This window comes from Falco biarmicus, chromosome 16 (assembly GCF_023638135.1).
Source record: "Falco biarmicus isolate bFalBia1 chromosome 16, bFalBia1.pri, whole genome shotgun sequence".
Lineage (NCBI taxonomy): Eukaryota > Metazoa > Chordata > Aves > Falconiformes > Falconidae > Falco > Falco biarmicus.
The window spans coordinates 9802306-9825430 of NC_079303.1; the positions used below are offsets into that span (position 1 = coordinate 9802306).

A 23125-nucleotide genomic window follows, 5' to 3' on the forward strand; every position below is an offset into this window, starting at 1 on the left:
GAGAGTCAAGAATAAGATTGAACATACATTCTTCAGTTCTCTCACTTATTAAATACGTATCTTAAGGTTAACTATCACTTTCCAAACAAACTAATCTTGCTGCTGTGCTCTCATGATGAAGGAAACCAGACTTTTTCATGTGGACATATGAAGAAACACGCTTTCAGCATGCTGTATGTTATAATATACAGAAGAAAGGATAGCGGAGAGATTAAGAGATACACAGGCACAGAAGTAAAACCGCTGAGACAGTCCTAGAGTGACAGTGAAAATTAAAAGATTTATCATACTCCAGTGAAATGTCACTTACACTCTCAGAAACGCTAATTAATTCACTGGGGGTTTCAAACGCCTTAGATTCCCTAAGTTTCTGCATTTTAGTTTTGATTACACCTTGCAAAATTTGGTATGTTTTCACCGCATTCTCACACCCACCTCCCACCCCAGAAGATTCTACCTGAGCAACATAGCCAAGTTATCCTTTAAACTTAAAGCAACGAGCGTCACCCAGCGAGAGAGATCTCCATATTCATGTCTAAATCTACGCTGGTCTCCCTCAGCTCCCCTACAGGCAGTACTTCAAAACAGGCACTTCCAGGACACCAGGAATCTTACCCCAAGACAAACTCTAAACCGAGCAACGTGAACCGCGCCCGAGACGCCCCTTTCCTTCCCTTGACTACGGAAGAGGGCTGGGGCCTTAGCTGAGACAGAGACAACTACAATTCATCATGATGAGTTTCAGCCTATGCTCTGTAACCAATAGAAACGCAAAGCGGGGACCACCTCCCACCTCCCACCCTAATGAAGCAAGTATTCTGGATGAGGCTTGGAGCAACCTGGACTAATAGAAGGTGTCCCTGCCCACGGCAGGGGGGTGGGAACTTGCTGATCTTTAAGGTCCCTTCCAACCCAAACCATTCTGTGATTCTCAGGACACCTGCTCCTGGGAGAAGACTTAATAGTTAGCAGCTGGTAAGGCAGGCTCCACACTTTGGCCACCACAGTAATCTCTGCATAAGGGGCACAAGGCAAGGAGCACGTGGCAGAAGTTGCCTGTCTCTTAAACATTTAAGTGTGTCTACAAGAAATGCCCAGCTCCTCAGAACCCTTCCTTGACAAAAATGACGTTATGGAAACTAGCGATTATTGCCTGAAATGTTCTCAGCAGAGGTCTCAGAAGAGATGCACAAAAGATGTAATGATTTCACTGTGTAGGATTTCTAAACAGGGACAGATAGCTGTCTTTGTGAAGGTGCGGCTGCCAAAGGAGGAGCAGGCAGAAGGAAAGAATAATAACTGAGCTTTAGTTTGTTCAAGGAAAGGGTCACTGTTCTGAATTTCAGAAGTTTTAGGGAAATTAAACAAACACACCACAAAACAACAACAAACAGACCACCACTCCCCAGAAAATAACCTATCATGTGATTTTTCCAATTCAAGGTAAGGGCAAGGAAAAGAACAGTAATTTGCTTCAACTCCTCTTCTGAAGAATAAAAACACTGAAGTGAGACTGATTTATTTTGTAATCAAGTGATTAAGTGAGACTGACAATTGTGGCAGAAATAATTTCGAAAAAAGAAAGGAGCCAAGACTTTTGTACTTTCTAGTCTTCAGTGCATAAAAAAATACAACATAAAGAAGCTAAGCAAGAAAAAAAAAATTAGATACAAAAACAGTACGAGCAGAATGAAATATTCTACACCAGGAGTCCTCAAACTACGACCCGTGGGCCAGATATGGCCCCCCAGGGTCCTCAATCCGCCCCCCCGTATTTACAGAACCCCCACACCACCACCACCACCACCGGGGGTTGGAGGGGGAAACCAAGCAGCCGCAGATGACTTCCGGCCACCTAATCCGCGCGCCGGCCCCCTGTTTAGAAAGTTTGAGGACCCCTGTTCTACACAATACGTTTGACTGATCTTTAAGGTTTAAAACCTTAACCTGGAAAAACATGAGACCAAGGCCTAGGATACTACTTCTTAACAAGGTCTCAGTGCTTTAATATCATTGTCCAAGTTTTGCTTAATTGAAAAAACAAAAATGAAAGTTAGCCTCACACCGACTAGTTTTGGACAAATGTCTTTCTCCTCGCCCTTTCACCTCAACAGAAAGGCTATCCAGAAAATCACCAGGGGACACGCAAAATCTGGAGGAAGGACACGAATAGCAAACAGAAACTCCTTTTGCTTTAAAGGTCCATCTTCCTTTTAGACTTGACACTTTCTAATTCTCACTTGAGATATACACATGGCAGAGTATTATAGAAAAATATTTGAAAGTCTCACTTTAAAATCTATTTTTGAAAAGCAAATGCAGAAATTTTTTTCCATACCTGTTGGATAGCAGGTTTGTGAGTACGGCACTGAAGATGCAGAGCTGCTACAATTTGCAATGGATGCGGCAACGCTTTGAGTCCCTTGCTGAAGTGGCAGAAGAGAAGCCACAGGCTGGAGTGTGTACGTGGCTCCCGTTGGAAGCGTCTGGAGTACCGGAAAGGCAGCCCCTTTATCTGGAAAAGCTGGGGAAGCCCCTTGCCCTGGCAGCAACCCAAGTGGTCCCTGCTGGATCCAAGTGGAAGGGACTGGAGTCGGACCTAATCTTTGTGCTGGTGAAGTGCTGGGGGCTCGGCACGAGGTTGCCGTGTAGGAGTAAGGAGGGAAAACACCTTGACCGTAAAGTTGATGAAACTGTCCTACAGTCAGCAGTCCTGCAGTGGGTACAAAATAAAGCGAAACAAGTGTTAAGGAAAGGAGTTTTCACAGGCAAAGAAAGGCAATATGAGGAGCCAAGGCTCTACAACATGATTTGGGAAGACTGCCTTTGCTCCAGCATACTTAACCCAGAAAGGAGACTGTACTCTTAGACCCGAGCATGCAGTAACTGCTGTGCGGCACACGAGTGAAGCGCCAACACAGGTGTCTGCGTAGCATTCAACCTCCTTAAACTGGCAGTAACGAGTTACCCATATTTAGAAATGTGCCATACATCGGAAAGTGTAGTAACTTACTAAACCAAACAAAAGCAATTTGAAAGTACTGTGTGTTAAATCAGACAATACGTTTTAAAAAAGGGACATCATAAAGCAAGATTTGACCAAACTCCACTACTGACAGCTCACAAACAGCTAAGGGAAGGGCAATGTCAAAATCCTCCAAAGGACTTTGCAAGTACTTTATGACAAGTCATTTATTTGGTCAAGAAAAAAAATTCAAAGCCAGTTTTTCCTCAGTCAGCTCAACTAGTTCAGTGCAGACTAAAATATGCCAGACTTTGCCATTTTGTTATTTCCTAGATAGTCCTTTTATTCTTCTCTATTATTTTACAGTTTCCTCTCTCAGACAGTTACTGTTTCATGAAATGGTATTTGCTTTTATACCATGACAGCCCAATTTCTGTTTCGGGGCCTTTCTTGAAACACTGACAGTAACACCCCGAACGCCTGCGCTCATTGATTTCTCTAAGAACTACTGCATTTGTGACTCCCCTGCAGGATTGCATTTAGCCATGAGAATTACAAGTTTCAGGATGGTTCACATCAATAGGGTTGATCTAGAAGCCAGGCTTTCTCAGACCTGTAGTTTCCAATTCTCACTCAAAAGGTTTTTTAAAAAAAATAGCCTCACATTTACCTCTGGCACTCCTCTGACGGACGCTAATTCAAGAAATCAGTAACATACAGTCATTATTCTGCAAGTTCACATTTAACCATTAAGAATCACTAAATAAATACCAGCTGACCCTGAAGATTTGCTAAGACTTAACGTATAGGACCGTTTATTTCCTGTTCAGTACTTTCACCATTTATAAACAGAGAAGGAACAGGGGTATGAAAATCCTTTTGTTTATATTTTACCTTTGGATAGGGACATGAAGATTATCTAGTTCTAACACATACACAAGACACCACAGGATGCCAAGTTACCCACCTCCCGTTGCTGTCCAGGAATTGTTCCTGAATGTTTAACACAGCGTTACACGCTGCAAGACACTGGGAACAGACTGACGCTTTGCAAACACAAGTATCTCTTATCTATCAAATTACCTCACATTTACAGCAAAGACGTGTCCCTAAATAGTCAGTACAGAGCGCAACAGTGCATTGTCAGCCTGTCAGAACTTGACTGCATAGAAACCCCAGTGTTTTCCTTGTTCGTCTTTCTAGAAAATGAGACTCCTAGAGCAAAAACTCTGAAACTGCAGCCATCAAAACAGAGGACAAAAAATGAACAGGTCATCTCTTTCTAATAATTTCCTTTACCAATGGTCTGCATTACATCAAACCACATGTCACTGAAGTCTGCAATGACTCACCTTAGCCTTAACAACGTTAACATCAAGTCATTACTTTAAATGCTTCCTAGCCTCCCTACCGAAATAAGTTCCATCCCTTCTCCGATGCTTCATTTTGTTTTCTTGGTATTGCACGTGCAGTTCCACACACATCACGGAAAACACCACTTGAATTAGATGACAGTCCCTACCCTGACACAGTAACCACGAGCATGGTGATACCCTACTCTGCTCTAAATGCCAGCCGGTGCTGCAGAGAGCAGTACCGTCAACTGCTTCTCCCCTTCCCCTGGTCGCACAGTCCTGCCGCTCCTCCTACACCGCGCCTTACAGCTCTGCACCCACGGGGTGCATCACCCGGGTCCAGGAGCCAGCCACAAAAAGGCTGTTGAAGTCTTCTCCGATCGTTGCGCTGAACCAACATGTTGCTGTATCAGCTGCAAGGAAGATGACAGTTAACACGCCACCAAAGGAATGGGAAGCAGGAGTGCTCTTCTGGCAGCAGCCCACAGTTAGAGCAGCCCAAGAGCACTGCAAAGCAAGATATTCACATCTGCCTTACACAGCGCCAGCTACAAAGCTTTCGGGCCGATACAAAACGTGTGGAATAATCCTGAGGGCTCAGACTTGTCTTGGGAAAACTCAGATCCTCTCAAAGAGCATTAGAAAAAAGAAAACACGTTCTAGAGCTTTTCAGCAGTATTATTTTCTAATTAGCTCTCACCTACTCATGCAATCCGTTTTAAAAACTGCATAGCTTGTGAATTCTTTTTCAGGAGACAACCGACAAAAATCTTACTACCAGGTCTTGCCTCCTTTGCACAAAACTAACACGATGCTCTAATTATCACTTCACAAGACTCACTGTTTCGCACACAATTAATGACAGCTTATTAAGCACCCCTACTGATGGGCATCCTTACCGACGGGCATGAAGCGGTAACGTTCATCTGGTAGAGCTGTGCCAGCTCCACAGAGATCGGGCAAGGGTGTTCTTAGTGTAGTACGCAATGGAGACTGTACTATAGTCTACAGGCAGCCTGAAATACATGTGAACCATGCTACTCATGCTTACTGGCAGCAGATCTACCTGCATAAACAACGACAGCTTCCCTACACCAGGTGAACTGAGATGCCACCGGCAAGGACAGGTAACCCTTCTCCCTCAGGGGAGTGCTGATTTCCAAATCCCATGCCACCCAGCGCTTCTCAAAAACCCACCAAGGCCCCACACGGCCCACTCCGACTCACCAGGCCTGTTGGCATTGCTGAGCGTCGAGGGCGGAAGCAGCGGTTGCCCGGCCAGTGGCGTGCCAAGCAAGCGCTGGAAGCGGTTGGGTGGGCGGCTGGTCACATCCAGGCCCGCTGCCATCTTCGCCTTGTTGCCTTTCGTCAGGCGCTTCAGGTGGACGAGGAGGTCGTGGCGGTCGCGGCGAAAGTGGGGGCTGCGGAAGCGATGCAGGGGCCCGGTGCCGTTGCCACCGTTGCCTTGTCCACCCTCTGGGCCCGGCCCCAGCACACCGCTCCCCGGCAACACCCCCACCTTGCGGAAGCCATAGAGACTGAGCTGTCGCATGAAGCTGCTGAAGTTCGTGGTCTTGAAGAAACCGGCGGCTGCCGCTGCCCCACGGCCACCCGGCTGCGCGGCGACGGCCGGCCCGGCGCCCAGCAGCTCGCACTCACAGCGCGGCCGGTTGATGACCAGCCCCCGGCCGGAGGCGCCCCAGCGAACGGAGCGGCAGCGCGGGCTGTTGACCAGCCGCCGCAGCCTGGCGGGGAAGGTGTCGGCACTGACGGGGCCGGGCTGCTGCGACGCGTCCGTGTCGGTAGGTGGCGCCAACGCCGCGCTCAACCGCCGCCCCGCTCCTCCGCTCCCCCCGCCACGCGCCGAACGGCACGTGCCCCGCCTGCGAGGCGCCGCCCGCCGCGCGCGGCCCCCGGCCCTCAGCCCCGCCGCGGCGCTGGTCCGCGCAGCGCCCCGGTCCCTCGGCACGGCACGGCCGCAGCCCGGCCCCCCCTCAGCTCGCCGGTGCCCTCAGCCCCGCCGCCCCCCTCAGCCCCGCCATCCCCCTCAGCTCCCGCCGTCCATTCAGCTCCCCAAGTCCCCTCAGCCGGGCCATGTCCCTCAGCCATCCCCCTCCGCCCCGCCGGTCCCCTCGGCCACCCCCTCCGCCCCGCCGGTCCCCTCACCCCGCCGGCCCCTCAGCTCCGCTGCCACCAGCATCTCCCCTAGCTTCCGTGAGCGACCGGGCGGCTGAGGCCCGGGGCCGAAAGTTGCCGCTCGGGGCGGCCCCGCCGCCAGCCCGGAGCCGTCCCGGCGGCAGCCTGGAGGTCCTCGAACCACGGCGCGGGCGGGCGCCGGGCCGTGGAAAGCGGCTGCAGGCGGGGCAGAGCGGGGAGCACGCGTTCCGCAGCCCCGCGCCCCGCCATGGCTGCCCGCCGCACCGGGACCGCGCGCGGGAAAGGAGGCGGGGCCGCAGGGCCACGTGACACCTCGCATCCCAGGGAGGGGCGGGGCGGGGGCGGGTTCTGCTGAGCAGCCGGACCTGCCCGGGCCGCTGCGCTGTCGCGGGGTGCGGGCGGCGGGGACGGAGGGGACGGACGGGGGCGCGGGTGGCGGGGACGGAGGGGACGGGGGGGACAGAGGGGGACGCGGGCAGCGGGGGGCTGGGGAGCTGCTCCATGTGCCGGGGGTGCACCGGGCTGGTGCTTACCCCGCCGGGAGGAATGCTGCCGGCAGAGCAGGTGTTGCAAAGTGTCGGCTTAAAAACCACTGGCAGTTCACAAAAGGAAAAGCAAATTTATGAGGAGCGCAGAGGAACGCGGAACAAATCGGGAATTGTGTCACATTTGCCCTAAACCCCCCCAGACCTGTGCAGCTCTGATCCCCACGCCAGAACAGATCAGGTGGGGTTAAAATGGGGCAGAGAAAATCAGCAGCGAGGGTAAGAGCTAGCTTCAGCGGAAGGAAATAACTGAAGAAGGAATCTTCAGAGGGGCGGTTATTGTATAAAAACATAGGTAGTAAAGTTGTAGTTAGTGTAAAGGAGGCAAGCACGACTACTGGAGGTTTTCAAATAGGAGAAATCAAATCAGGTACTTAACCACAGGGAAACCGGGGAACTAATTGCCACAGGATGTTTTGGGTACCACAATGTTACTTGGCTAAGGGAGGGTGTGGGGGTGTGCGTGTGTGTGAAGAAAAGAGAGAGGAAAAAAGAAAAAGAACAAGATTAGCTATATTCACAAAGGCCAGAACTCTTAAGCGGCACCTTTGTCACTGCGAGTGCTTGCACTGTGCGCTGGCACAGCTCTGAGGCGGTGCCTGAGCTGCACTGGTGCAGATCTGCCCTCTCCTCAGCCTTGTGCTGCCAGCTGTGACTGCAGGCAGACTGCAGGAACCAGCAGAACCATCCTTACCGCTGCAGAACAGGAATCTGCTACGAACCAACAGGCAAAGAAGAGCAGGGAGCCGGGGAAGGAAGAGTGTGGTGATCTCTCTCTCTGCTTGCATCTAGCCCACAGGTCACCAGCAGTGGCGGAAGAAAATGACATTCCTCTCTCTTGGCTGCCCTCAAAGCAAGACAGTAGCGAGAAGACTGAGCACCTGTGTGTTTCGTGACCTCAAGTACATTATCTTGGAGTTGTCGTAAAATTTCTTAGCAAGAAGGTACAAACCCAAACCTCTTCTTTACCTAAAGTCGTCCTTATTGCTTTGGTTTACAGCACAGCCCCTAACCACCAAGGCAAGTAAAAGCGCAGTAAGTTCCAGAAAGGGGGCAAAATTGAATAAACTGATGGGAAACCGTTCCTATTTTTAAACTGAAAGTAATATCCCTCTGCTCTTCCGCATAGCTGAAGTGAGGAAAATGGTGTTTGGGCGGGGTGGCTAACAGAGTTTCACACTTCAAATTAAACCAGAAGCAGAAATTTTGTCAATGTTGTCATCAAAGCTAAATCCAGCACCACAGAAGGATGTTGCTTTACCCAAGGAATTAACGGCCTGCGATTCTAGTAACCTCATGCTGTCGTCTTCCCAAGAGGCTTTGCATTTTTTTTCCCCTCGGTAATAATTTATTAAGAATTATGTTGCTCAGTGTAAACAGCTAAAACTTAAGTAAAGCATACTGAATGCAAATCTGAAAAATCCAGAAAAATGTCCACTTCACAAAAAATTCTTCTCGGCATTCCTGAGGTTGTCTTTTGCATTACTTCAGTGAAATGAATCTGGGTTTCTCTCCCCCTGTGCAGCGAGAGTGCCAGAAGACCATGACTACCTGATGGTGGGACAGGTGAGGTTTTTAGTGTATCATCCGTAACTCAGGGCAGAGCCAGCAATACGTAGTCCATAACTGAAATGCAGAGCATGATTCCCTAGAACTAACACACAGAAACATCGGTCCCTTTGGTACCACTGGCCATTCTTGACTTCAGCCACAAGAGCGGATTCATTTGCCACTTCATGGTCAGTGGGTTAAATTTGGTCCTGAGGACTTTAATCGTTACTTTGCTGTCAAAGATTGTTATTAGCCAAAGGTGATGGGAGCTGCAAGAAGAAATAGCTTATTACTAATTTGTGTTATGGACTCAGTGCTTTCCTTCTTTTTCACCCATGTGAACTCAAATTGCTGTTAGCCCGCACGCCCCTATTTGCCATGTACCATGGCAGTTACTCCCTGGTGTCTGCCTCTCTCACAGCTGTGCCTTTCTCTGCAGCTAGCTTTCTTCCTCCTTCCCTGCTGCGGGACACCAGAGATGTCCCTATTTTACACACGAGAAGGTGGGCCTTTGCCAGAAATTCATAATCCTCTTCTCCTGCCAGTGCTTAATCTCCATTCCAACCTTTTGTAATAACCTCCTAGTTTTCTGTGTTTCCCTTGCTTATACATATATATATATAGTAAAAACCCCTACCAACTGAACGATGTAAATTACACATTTTGCAAACTGATTCTGCAGAGCTGAACAAAAATGGTATTGTTAGCTTGTCTACTGTATGTCAGGGCAAGGACAGCTGCATTTCCATGCGGTGTGCTGACCCTGACTACCATCCAAGGACATACTACTGTTAGTAAAGGCAGCACTTAATCCCTGGAAGGTCTTACCAGGTTAAGTGGAGGAATTTTCATCACCTGGAAAATTTAAATCAATGTGTGCTTTTGTTCAGCTACCAGTTAGTTGAGGAAGTGACCAGTTTACGTTATCAAGCCTGTAATTTGAAGAAGGCCAGACACGCTACGTACAGTCACCCTTCCTGGGCTGAAAAAGTCCACCTCTAAATGCATAAGAGGAATGTACATATATACTATAAAGCTGGAAAATAACTGTTCTTACCATGATTATATGCTTGTTAGATCTGTGAGTGGTAAGAAGTGTTGCTGTAATTAGTTTCAGTTTTGTTAGGAAGGTAACAAAGAAAGTTGAAAAACATTCCCTAGAGAATTAACATTTTGGAAGAAAAGTGATTTTTCTTACATTTTTTTTTCTAGTTAAAGAAATAATTAGCTAGTGCAGAAGGATGGATATTATTTTCTTATTGATGTATAGCAGTACAAATCTTTGAGCTCCAGACCTCTTGTAACACAGCTAAGGCAGAGTCTCATACTACTACATTTTAATTTGTTCTGAATCAACATAAGTAAACATTGAATATTTCTATCCATGTCATCTTAATTAGGAAGGAAAGAAGGACCTAGATGCTTTGCTAATAAGTCAGATAAGGCGAAACTCAAAACTGTTTTCAGATTTGACAAATTTTGACAAATAATCTCTATTTTTAATTATGGATGGGATTAGGTCTGGAAGCACGAGCATAGTACAAGACAACCAACTTTCCTACTCGGCTGACTCATCTGAAACTATGGAACATGACAATTTTAGAACGGGAGCCTAAGAACATATCATCAGCCCATTTTTCTCAGTTCTGTTTTAAGTGATCTTTGAAAAGCATAGTTAACTTCTGTTTCATGTGTTAATACCACATTAAATTGCCTTATTGCTTTGTGACGTAGAGAAACTTTGGTGTTGACTTCTCTGATTTATTTCAATTTTTTTTTTTCTTGTAAGCTTGAAAAAAGGATATTCCACTGAAGTAAGTTGATTGCAAGCAGTTTCAGTAATTGAATCCCTAGATAGATGTCTTTATGCTGGGAGGTTTTGTTCCACTATTAATGGATTTTTAATTCTGAAACAGTTTAATTTAAAACCGTTGCCATAAAACATGTTAGAATTCTCTATTTTTGTGGCAGGATTTTTTTTTTCTTTTAATTTTTTTCTTTCAAAAAAACCCCCCTTTTTAAAAGCTGAGGTTTAAGATGATATTTTTACACTAAGAAATACTGTAAAATGTGTTCTGAGACATTAGAAAGATTTCTACAGGATAGACCTGTTAAGACTATCATGCTGTCAGTCTGTTGCAGTGTTCGCCAGTACTAAAATGACTGCATTTAAATAATATTACAAGTAACTGAGGTGTTTTTTCAGTGGGAAGAAAAATCCTTTGTGACCAAAATGTAAACCAAAGACCTATCTTCCACAAAGTTCAGAAGTCTGTGGCTATCCAACTGCACAGCAGTCCTGTCATCAGAGCAGCTTACCTAAACTCAGCACCTGTTAAAGGGGGATGATGAACTTCTGCCCCTTGCTTCCTTTAATTGCACCCTCTATAAAACCGGTTTCATTTCACTCCCTGCTGTTCCCTGGTGTGGGGTCAGCAGGATGCAGACAGCACCCTTCTGTGCTGTGAATTGGGGTCTGGTGGGTGAGCAGTCTGCGGGGGGGCGGGCAGGAAGGGTACCGAGGTGACACCCCCCAAGCCCAGGGCACACTCGCTCCAAGGACAGGCAGCCCCCCTAAGTCAGCATTTGAGAACCAGAACAGAAGATGCTGGTGAGGGCTCCCAGCATAGGGCTCTACTCCATTGTCTGTGGAGGAAAGAGGTTTATGACTTTGATGTTTATCAAGATGAGTGCTCTATAAATTCATGCTCCCAAAAATTCATGCACTACTATCATGATTTTTGGGTGCAGAGCGCAGGAATTTAGTCGGTGGTCCTAATCCACCCAGCTAATGCATCTTAATAAAGTACTATCTGTCAGCTGAGCTACAGCAGCAACGGGTGTGTTCTGGTCAGCCTGAGTTGCAAAGCAGTTTGGCTAGATAAGCATCTTCTGATACAAAAAGTTTTAAGGGTAGGACAAGCCTTACATGACTGTCTCTTGTAATTATCCATTCATACAGATCTTCTTTTTTGACATACTTTGGCAAAATTTTGAAGTGTTCCCAAGATGTAGGACAAGTGGCTGGATCGTAAGAGCATAGATATTTCAGATCCAGGTGGGTAAATATCTGAACTACCTCAGGCAAGATAAACCCAAAGTTTTGTTCCTCACAGATCAATCACACAAATGAAAAATTATCGTTATTGTAATATGACTACATGTAAAATGGCAAACAAAATATGACAATAGGGAAGTCAGTGGCTTTGTTACATGCTCATATAATCTGGTCCTTAAAAGCTATCTCCTGGCTACATCATTGTTGCAGTGAAATTCATTGCTCTCTTTACACATCTTTGAAACTCTCATGTATCAATGGCTATGAGATCAGAGTATGATCATCTTCAAGGAAGAGTTGGTAGCCCACTCTTCGCCAAGGTTGTAGAATGACCGAATCAGGACTTCTATACTCGTATTGTCAGGAATTTTGTCTGATTTTGTATTTGGGGGAGTAGGGGGTCGTGGCTGGTTTGGTGGTTGTTTTTTTTAAAGAGGTCATCCCTAGAGGATTCTTAGCTCTTCCTAAAGTTAATTTCCTCTGAAATCAATCCAAGTTAAAGGCATTCACCATCACGCAGAATGTGTTCTTAAGTTCCTATATTCAGTTAATCCTGTGATCATGCTCAAGAAGGTCCTCCACTGAAGTCAGGGCAGGTACAACAAAATGAGAATTCTGGATTTGGCTTCATTGTCCAAATTCACAGTGTCTGGGAGATGAATAAGCCAGACTGATACTTACAACGATGCATAGCCATTCTCAAACAGTTTAGCATAATACGTTATTCCAAAATCTTTTAAACATGCCAGCATTTGGACATTTATATGGTTTTTAACAAAGAACTCTCTAAATGCATTTAAAACCATTTTAAGCCTTGTATCACTAAAAAGAAGACCGGAAGAATTAAGTTGCTGTGACTTTGCATTAGTGGCCATGACAGCATACATTCAGTTCTGACATTTACTGTTATTCCCATGACACCCATAAATATTGCAGACAGCTAGCTGGCTGATCACACATTGCTTGGCTTAGCTGCTTCTATAATTTAGGGGGGATTAAGTTAGCATTTGAAAACTAGAAACTTTTTTACATTTCATATTTATTACTTCGCAATCTTCAAAAGGAAAATCACCCCCCCACCATGTCCCGATCCATCCAGTGAAAAGTTCTTCAAAGACTAATAATTCCTATTGTTGTTAGTCAGTTCTCTAATATTACAGATTAATGTGGAATATCTTTTTCTGACTCCTGTTTGTGGCCTTGCCCATATGATTTCCTTCACAATATTTTGGGATGTATCATTTAATCATTCAAGGTCATCACAGACATTTTGCCTCCTGCAGCAGTGAATCCCACAGTTTACTTACACATGTTAAATATATTTCCCAATAATTGTAAAACACACCGCTTCTTTCCTTTTCTTTCTCTCCATTCACACTGCTAAATATTACAGTAAAAGCTTGTTTTTCCTGCTGCCTGCTACCATTTCAGCTAGTCCCTTTGTCTTAAAATCTTTGTTTTAGCAAATAATTTCAAATACAACAGTAGCATTGAAGAATATAAAGATGTCATATGTTTGATTTTCCGCTGCTCATTTAAAAAATACATTATCTGTATTGTTAACTTCTGGTGGAGGGGGGGCAGAAATTGATATTGCTATTTATGTTTGCTCCTATGAAGAGGTTCTGCCTACTCAGAGCACAGTAATTGTGCTCAGTAATTGAAGTATGGGATTATTTCAGGCTAATGTGTGTTTATTTACTTCAAGTTAAATTTCATCACTGCTACTTCTATTTCCCTCTGAAATATTTCTTAATCCTCCATAATTTTACACCATCTCTGCTGAAGCACTCTTCTCCAATAGTATTACTGACTGCACTGTTTCTGTCTTCTTCCTTTCGCACATCAAATGTCTGGGACTTTTTGGTTTTGTATTAGAAGTTTAATTTGTATCTAATGCAGATTTGGACCATTATATAAGATACTGAGCCAGAGTCGTGTGGCTTTTGTGATGAGCAGTCCTGTCTCACCAACCTGCAGGTTCTAGGAGTTGACAAGCATATTGATACGGGCTTGACTGCTGGTTTTCCAGAAGGCTTTTGGCAAGGTCCTTCACCAAAGGCTCTTACGGAAATTCAGACATTATAAGGAGGAAGGCAGCTGCATGGTTAAATAACTGGGTAAAAGACAGGGAACAGAAGAGAAGGGTAAACGTTCAATAAGTGGTCAGAAGGCTGTTTTTCGCCTTCACGAGCAACTTAGGAGTAGGTATCAACGACAGATGAGGTATCAGTCTTTACAAATAGTATGAAGTTATTCAGGATGCAGCAACTGTCAAGGACTGAAGAAGCTGCTAACAAAACTGAGTAACTGTTTAGATGTATTTTGCACCCAGTTATTAAATGTGTTGCTTTATTTGCCTCATCTCATAAAGACAGAGTGGGAAAAAGCTCATAGAAGAACAGCAAAGATCATGGGTATGGAGTATCTTCCATGTGAAGGAAGACTGTGCAGACCAGGACTCTTCAGCCCAGAAAAGCTCCAATATGTGACAGAGGCATATAAAACCATAAATAGCCAGAGAAGTTTATTGTTTATTTTCTTTCCCTGTGGGACAATTAGGGTTCAGCCAATGAAGCTCGCAGGAGGCAAGTTCACACTGAACAAAACAGGGTGAATCTTTATACAATATGTAGTTAAACTGGTGGAAAGCCTTGCTGTAGGATGCTATGAATGATAGCACTTACACGATCTCAAGAGGACACTGTGTAAAAGCCTGGACAGGAAATCCTGTTGAGCTATTAAATGCAAAGATTTTCCTGAATCCCTCTGGAGAGGTCCATAAGCTGCACATTCTTGGAAGAGTGCATACCAGGAGGTGTCACTGGAGGCTTTGCATCCCCAGGCACCTGCTGGTGGCCACGACTGGCGACAGGACACAGGGTTAGACACGGTGCAGCCATTTCTTATGGTCTGCTCCCCTCAGGACACTTGGAACAGCTTCTCTTCTTAAGCGACAGCAGATGTTGTGCCTAACTGATGATATCCCAGTCAGCAAAGTTACAAAAAGACCCGTCAGCTGTATATTGAGGCCAAGAAAGTTCAGGCTGAGACACAGGTTTTAAACACGTAAGGTCATTTCTGTTTGGAAGCCTTAGTCCAGCCGCAGCACGCTCCTGCTCACTGAAAGCTTTGGAAGCAGCTAAGATTTCCCTGTGGCTGCTGAGCTCAGCAGAACGGGAACGGTTTGCTCCTGCGGACTGTCCTTTCTTTTGCTAGCTGCGTGCTTCCCAAATCCCTCCCTGCTAATGAGGGCCACAGAGAGGCCACCAGGACCCTTCTAGTTGTGAAGGAGAAGTTGAGTAATTGCTAGCTGCATGTGCCCCTCTCTCCGTACCCTTCCCAGCAGGTGCGCTGGCTCTTCCCTTGCTACGCAGCCCCTCCTCGCTTCCCCAGTTGCTGCATTGCTGCCCCTACCAGACCTTGGGAGCTCTCCTGATGTTGTAAACTGAAGGAGGGTGGCTATCCTCATTTCCCACTCTTGCTATTAATCCTACTCCTCTGTCCTTGTCGAGATACTATTTCCACCTTCGCCCTGCTGATCTCCCACCTTCCAGGGCCGATGTCGCCCATGCAGCCGCCCCTGCCAGGCACCACTGCCTGCACCTGCCTGTGGCTCCTGCTGCTCTCCGCAGACCTCACCTTGCCCCCTGCGGAACAATGGGGCTTGCTGGGCGGCTTTGCCTCTGCTCTGTTTTCTTCTGCCTGAGCTCTAACTGGGGAATTGTTCCTTGCTTTGTGCTTAAGGTTAAGAAGCTGAACTAGTTCTCCAGGTGTTCCTTATTGAAAATGTCCCAAACCCAAAAGTAGTTAAGTATTTATATGCCCCTTGTTACTCCTGAAAGCAAAAGGAAAACACACTTTCCCTACCATTGTCCCTGTTTGACATTTGCCATAGCAAAATTTACAGAGGACTTTGGTGTATGGCCCATTTGTGCATCGTATTTTTAATTTGGAAACCACAAAAAACCCAAAGTCTCATTGCCATGAAAAAGTAATGCTCAAATCTGTAAGAATATAAACCATACCTTATAAAACAAGCTCTGCTTTTCTCTCACAGCTCCCATCTCAGGTTGCTTTCACTTGGTCCTTAGTGATAAAACGGCACCATAAACTTGTTTTATGTCCTGCTCTGTAGTAAAGCACAGTGCAGTAGGTGGCAGACACAAGAAATTTATATTCTTAGTCACTTCACTGTGAAAGGTATTAATGACAAATGAGAGCAGTAGCCTCAACATGTCAAATTTATAAACAGCAGAGAAAATGGAGATGGACCAAAGTAAAGGTATGAAGAAAAGTTCAGTCTTTACCAGCCCCTGAAGACTGATGGTGTGATTTGCCTCTGAGTGGTGGAAGGGAGTCAGAGAGGGTCTTAGACTTCCTCTTGTGCTATCCTCCTGCAGATGGCTGGGCTCGGGGCTGGTGGGTGTGCACGTGTTCTTCGCAGAACTCTGCAAGGGAATGCTGAGATGTGGTGCTAGAAAACATGAAGCTCGGTGCTCGGCAAATGCTGTGTCTGCAGCTCACTGCTTGCAGGTCCCGATGCAGACGGAAGTGGCAGGGTGAATGATGCATCTGGTACTGCAGCTGTGACTAGCTGTGGCTTTGGAAAGAGCAGAAAACTAGTCATGCAGTAAGTGTGCCTGAAGCTTTGATCTCCCTATAAAATTATCACTTTTCTCCACTATTGAAAGAGACGTACCACATATGCATTAAGCCAAATGGAAGAGAGCATTAGTTTTTGGACTGTCACCGTCTTTAAGCACCAGCAAGAAAATAGGAGTGTGTTTTCCTGCTTCAGATACTACAGATTCTGTGGGACGTTGACATTTTCTTACAAGCCGTCTGTGAACTTACTCAAGAGAAGGGCAAGCTAATGAGGCAAACATTGTTTGCCTTAAGTGTCTGTTTCTCCTGTGTGTCCGGGGGCTGTGACACAGTCCTGCAGACCAAAATGCAACCCCCAACAAACACTAACGATAAAAAAGGAAAGTATACAGAAAAATCCCTTACCGTCTCGGAGATTTGCTTTTCCTTGCTCTTTCTTCTTACTTCCTCAGCGTTTTCCACATGAAATCCCGTGGCTTGACTGTCACACCATGGAAAAACAAGCAGGGCCAGTCTTTCACGTTCCTGCACTCAGCATGGTCCCCACAGCTATTTTGATGAGAATCGTGGGTGGGCGGGAGGGGTGAGCTGAGCCTGGGTGGCCGCTCTGGCTTCCAGATGAAGCTGGATCTCCCTGGTACAAGAGGCAGTCGGCGGCTGCAGAGCCTGGACAACTGACAGACCACCCTGAGCCCCTCACCAGAGAGCTCCAGCCATGGGAGGGATAATAACAGACACCCAGTTGCCTCCCTCTGGAAAACTAAAGGAAGAGGAAAGGCTAGCGCAAAGTTTCTGGAGGTCATAATCCAAGAGCTCTGGGGCATCCTGCTGTCAGTGGGAAGAATTAGTGGCTGCAGAAAAAAGGGATCAATGCAGAGGTCAAGAGTAATGTGGAGAGCTACACACACAGAGCGGAGAGGAGGGAGGGCAGACAGCCTGGAACATGCCTGGGTCATAGATGAGCATGAACCAGGTTTTGGTTCGGCCTTGTGGACATCAAGAAAATGATGTGGCCCTGTTGTATCCTGCATTGGCACAGCGTGTTGTCGGTTTTGTGCGTTGCCTGTGCTGCACCTCTCTGGCCCTGGCTGAGTTAGTGCACAGGCAGAGACCCCCTCTCCTGTCTGGCACGCCACATCCAGCACAGCCCCGACACAGCCTGCCTGCTTCTGGTTCTGCAGAAGCCCGTCTCTTGCCTGTGTGAGACCCTCTTGGGAAAGCTGGCCACCAGAAAAGGCCGTTTCCCAACCTGGGGAAGAAGCTGATAGAGCAGGGCCCTGCAGGTAACTTCAGTCAGCTTTGCATAGTCCTACTCAGCTTCTCCTCCAGCCCAGGGTGAGGATGCACAGCAAGGTAAAGAGAGAGAACACAGAGCTCAGAACAGGTAGGATGGGCTACCTATGTAGCTGTTTGTGCCTTAATGGCATTTGCCACCGTGCAGGTGGCTGGAGAACCCAGATAGTGTGTAAGGCACCTTCTGACCTTCTTTAGTGCTGTGCGTGTCAGCTCAGCCACATGCACACAGTCATGCTTGCAGAAGGGGCAGGTTGACATCCAACACAGAAGTACTGTGTAGTATCATTCTGTGCAAAGCCCAGGGTGTGCATGGATGAAATACTGGTATTTCGCCATTCTGGTATGTATCTTAGTGACATAGTTCTGCACAGTTGCAAACAGAATTATAAAACAGGTTTCTTTCTACCTTTTTTTTTTTTTTTCCCTAAAGGTGTGGAGAAAGAAGTACAAAAAGATCAGGATGCTAACAGGCCTGTTGTCTCACCCCCTAAGAGATCAGCGGTAACAGCCACCAGGCTCCATTCACCAGGTAATTATGAACCAAAACCCACTGCTCAGGGAAGATTTAAACTTGTTGACTTTGCATCTCTTGTCAACACACTAAAGGGAGACCTGCTATTAAGTGAAGACTGATTGTGTCCAAGGTTCATTAAGCTGGCTCTGAGTACAGCAGGCTTTATCATACCAACGCATGAGCTGAACAGACTTTTGTTTTCTTTGTTACAACCACGAAGTCATCTCTCTGTCAAAACAAAGAGTTGTTGCTATTACATCTTTAAGGTCACAGGAACATTTAGGTTTATCATTACAATTTTCTTATGTAACAAGAGAACAGATAGGTATAGTGAAATAAAAGACACCTCAGCTACCTGGAATGAGAGTATACTGTATATTGCCTGGGATCTACTCTTACTGTTTGCAGAGGCGCTGAATTTCCTGGGCTGTTTCCGTGCATGACTGGAAAAGGGGTTATCTATAGAATTAACCTTCGGAGTGCTATTGGGGCATTGTCAGCTTAGCCCTCAACATTGCGTACAAACACATGGGTTTAGCATTTCTGAAGAATACCTTTGCTTATTTACTAAGATGAAGGGAATTTATTTCTATTTATGTTTCCTACGTGTACATCAACAGATGTATAAGGTACCTAAAGGCTTTTCTAAGGCTGGCCTTTGGCTGATAACGCTTCTGAAATGCGTGGGCATGGTCCCAATGATTTCTTTGTGCTTGCAGTTTATCTCCTGTTCTGTTGCCTCAGTTTTTAGACTCTACTTAAATACTTCAAATGCCATCTCTACAGCTATATGATGCTTGAGTTGTTATTATGGGGAGCAGAACCCCATGTTTCTTCATTTGATGGTAAAGTAAAAAAAATGTAGAACAGCTCTTTGGCTTCTAGAACATTCATCAAGAGTCTCTTCATGTTTACTAAACTCAAACTCTTCTTCCTCCTTCACACCCAACAAAATCCAGAAAATGGGAGGTTAAATTTAATCTTCCCAGCACCAACAGGATTCAGAATTCTTCTCCTCACAAAGCTACTAGGGTAAAACATGAACTTACCACTGTCTTCTGAACCATACAATTTTTAGGCTGTTAACTGGTGAGATCACCAAGAGAGATCCAAAGAAAAATGTGTTGTGCGGAGTGCCTGACCAGCAGCTCACCAGCATTTATAACAGTGGGACTCCAGTTTAAGCACCAGAACTGATTGTGGTGGTAGCAGCATGTTACAGAACAGCTGATTTGCTTCCACTAGAACTGGAAAGCAAAATGAAACAGAGGTATTTCTGTTGTCCTAAGGAGGCCTGCATTTCCACAGGTCACTTAATGGTTTTCAAGGCTGAAATTTTTGGCATATCCAATTCGTAAGTCCTCAAATGTTGCTTCATTGTCATGAGAGGCTGAGTAAGTGCCCTCTCTCCCACTGCACAGACTGATTTAGGATTTCTTAAGCTTGGTTGTCTGAAATTATGGCAACCTAAAATTGTTTATCACTGTAAGGATCAAATAGGAAGGTAAACCTCATCTTTATTTTTGAGAGTAGCCTTTAGCATTCTATGAAATGACAACAGCAATAACAGAAATAACAAACAGACAATGTTTTCACCTATTTAACAATTCCAAAACACAGTCAAAGCAGCCATTAAACAGGACAAGGCATAAGGGTAGCTGGGGCTAAGGGGCAGTAGCACAGCCTTTCCTCCATCAGGATCACAAACTTGTGAGGCATTTACTCTTTGTGATAGGAGAGCACGTGTCCTCCAGGTAACTGCCACACCTACATGTGGCCATGAAACAGGCTGTAAAACTTGGAGTGCTGTCTCTAGGTTGTGTTCCCTCTGTTACTGGCCTCCTCACATGCAGTTCTTTTAAATCAGTGCTGGTCTTTGACTGTCATGCAAATTTTTTTTAGCCTTGAATCTGATCTTTAGACTTTTGGTCAGTCCTCCTGCAGACTTGCAAGGAGTTTTGAGATGCAGAGTCTCATAGCGATATCTATTTTATCTATTGATGCAATCCCATTCCTGAAATATGTGTATAGGAACAGGTGTACATAGATGCAGGTGCTCTGCATCCACTCCATTTTAGGATGGTGCTGTCTGTTTCTGACATCTGTCACTCTACAGATTGCTTGTTATCAGTCCTCTGAAAGTAATTCTCTCACTTCCCTTATGAAAATGTCCAAAATTGGACAGTTAAAAGGCAAACGAATTGCATTCCCCATCTAAATCCTCATGGACTGTGTTAATTGTGAGTATATACTTGTCATGTCTCCTAGTTCAAACACAAGTAGATAAAAAAGACCTGGGAGTTTTGAAGTGGATCAAAGGGGTTTGGTGATTATTTCAGCATACACGAGGTCTCCCCCCTGGTCCCACCATCAGCAAAAAGGACATTCAGGATCAGGGCCAGCATCATTAATACATACCCTGTTTTGTGCAGAGCAACAGAAGGGAGACACGAATGGCAGAGTAAGCTTAGTAAGCTCTTTTCAGACCCAAATGAACTGAGAAATTCAGATTCATCCCTGAGGAGAATAGCACAATTTCATTTACAAGGACAGCTTATAATACTGATGAGGACAACACAGAGATGTGTGCTTCAAGTGTTCCAGTGAACAGGAAAGCTAGAAAGACAAAGCAACCTGATGGGATTCTGTTTTCATTAAAACTGGACTGATTTTAAGAGCTTCCCTTTACACTTCTCCCTATGCCTTTTGTTGTAACATCACCATGCTGCCTCAACAACCCAAGATTTTTATACTAGAAAGTCAGGTATTTGTGGCCGTTGCTCCTATGAATCTCTTATTTTGTGATAGTACCTACTGCCTACTGCCCAGCTGAGAGCCCCTTTACATGAATGGAAGAATCTGTAAGATAATAGCATTCCTGAACAAAAAGGTGTACAGGCTTTAACTGTCATGAAAATGGATAGAGGGCAATGGCTGTGCTGGCTGAACTCTCTTAATGACTCTCTTTTCCTTTTTACCTTTTTGCTCTTTAATAACTCTGTTGGGTCCCGCTGCTTGTGGCGTTTTTAGTTCATGTTTCTGAATAAATATTAAGACCCCTCTATCAGCTCCAGGTTCCCAATATCTTATTCCCCAGGTTCGTCCTAATAGCCATCCGTGGTCATTAGGCTGCAGGATTTCTAGTACATAACGTGCTTACAGCTGCCAAGATGGGGGTCCTCTGTGTGTCTATCCCAGCTAGGAGCTGGTGGATTGCATCCTCTGGGTCCCCATGTTATATTTAAGAATCTATTTTTAATGGCTACGTCCCAGTTTGAAGCTATGGTTTCACATCCCCAATATGCACAGTAATAGTGATTAGGGAAATTGCAATAGCTTTTCCCTGGATTCGAACTGGGGCAGAGATAAAAAGGTTTTATTGTTCTTTCTCCTCGACCGGGTAGGTCTAGTTCATAAAAGACTAAATCTTCCAATTTAACTTGGAATTTTGGGGATCAAATATATCGTTATACCGAACTTCTATTGAATCTTCCCATCAACCTAAGGTCCAATTGAAGGGTAATGCTCTTTTTTTTTTTTTTTTTTAAAGTCATGGTAACCAATACCATTAATAGGATACTAGCTTTCATTTCCCCACTGTTCAGTACCTCTCTGCCTTCCTCGTCCACTCTTTTGCAGAGAACAACGGGATATCAATATCTTCTTGGCAGCAGCAGGTAGTCTTCAGGGGAATTTTGCTGTTATCCTGTCAATAATTTCCAAGGTCTAAAGAGTTAGTTATCTCTTAAATATATTTCCACCTGTTTGGTTGCTGTGTCCGTTTCCAGGCAAATCTTATAGTACAGTCTTAAAACTCTGCACCAGTCTGTTTCATGTACTTCCCAAAGTTCAGGTACTGACAGTTCCCATCCACAAAATAATTTACAAATTTCCACTTGATCCTCTGGTCCCCTGGTACGTATCGAATCATTGTGACATTTCATACAGTAAGGTTGTCTCTTAAATGAAACACAGGACCAATCCCTATCACAATTTAGACATTGGCAAGCAACCCAACATGAATGTCCGGAAGTGGGGTGTTTTAAGCAGGGTATTCCCCGGAGATCTCCTATTCTGGGTGATTCGGGTATCTCCGTCTCTGTGTTGTTTTGCGGTCAGCCAGCAATGGTGAGACAGATAGCGATGTCCCAATAACGTCCTTCACACCGCCCCGTGGCTCAACATTGCTGCTCCGTGGGTGGCATAGATAGAGATAGAGAAAAGATTCTGCCAACTATACAAAGGAGGTTAACAATCTTTATCTAAGCATTAAACCCATTTACCATTATCAATAAACAGTAACAGGCAATAACTACAAATGACTAACAAGAACTACAAATCCCTAACAAACGTTAGCTAACAACTCAAAACTCAAACATGTCATAAGCTAATTTCAAAACATTATCATAACAGGATTACATAACAAAACACAATACAACATTTCTTAGCATATATAAGGTTTGTTTGTGGGGGTTAAGAATCAAGAGCCAAGAGGTGGGCATTTAAAGGGGTAAATTTTCATGCCCCTTTAAGGTTAGGCTGCGCATGCGTTTTCATTGTGCAGTTTTGGTCAGGGCATTAGCCTGAATCTTGACCAGGAGGGTCACGGACCAATTTGTTTGTCTCGCCACAAACAATCCTTATCATTTTGGAAAAGATGGGAGCAGGAGACGACACACTCTGTACGGTTTTGCTGTTCAGCCTTTGCCTCATCGTGACTACAGTAACCATCAGCATGTGCTTTTGTGAGTGTTTTTGGTCACGCCGGTACAGAAGAGTGGGATCTCTTCCTCGCAATCCGCCCCGAGTAGTGGAACCCATGGGATACCAAAGCAGAGTGCGAGAGACTGTTACATAAACAAAAGAAAACTGTTGATCTCCAGCAGTTACCATGTGACTTGTTATTTGTTTCTGTTCATTTTCGTTACCTCGTGAAGAAAAATACCAAGGACCAGACAGACTATCGTGGAGGGAACAGATGGAGTTACCACCCTGACATTATTCAGGACCGTGCTGGACTCACGAGTGAAGAAGCCTGTTTTCCACCTCACATGAGACTTTGCTGGACTGTCATTC

The 23125-nt window shown here is 45.4% G+C and overlaps 1 protein-coding gene across 1 annotated transcript; it reads right to left on the reverse strand.

Annotated features, from left to right (window-relative positions):
• Positions 1 to 2098: 2098 nt before the first annotated feature.
• LOC130159865 (heat shock factor protein 5-like) lies at positions 2099 to 6726 on the reverse strand. The gene is made up of 3 exons (XM_056361897.1): positions 6575 to 6726; positions 5548 to 6065; positions 2099 to 2713 (listed from the first exon to the last, which is right to left on the reverse strand). The coding sequence occupies exons 1-3, from the start codon at positions 6724 to 6726 to the stop codon at positions 2265 to 2267; spliced, it is 1119 nt and encodes a 372-aa protein (XP_056217872.1). The 3' UTR covers positions 2099 to 2264.
• Between the last annotated feature and the right edge of the window lie 16399 nt (positions 6727 to 23125).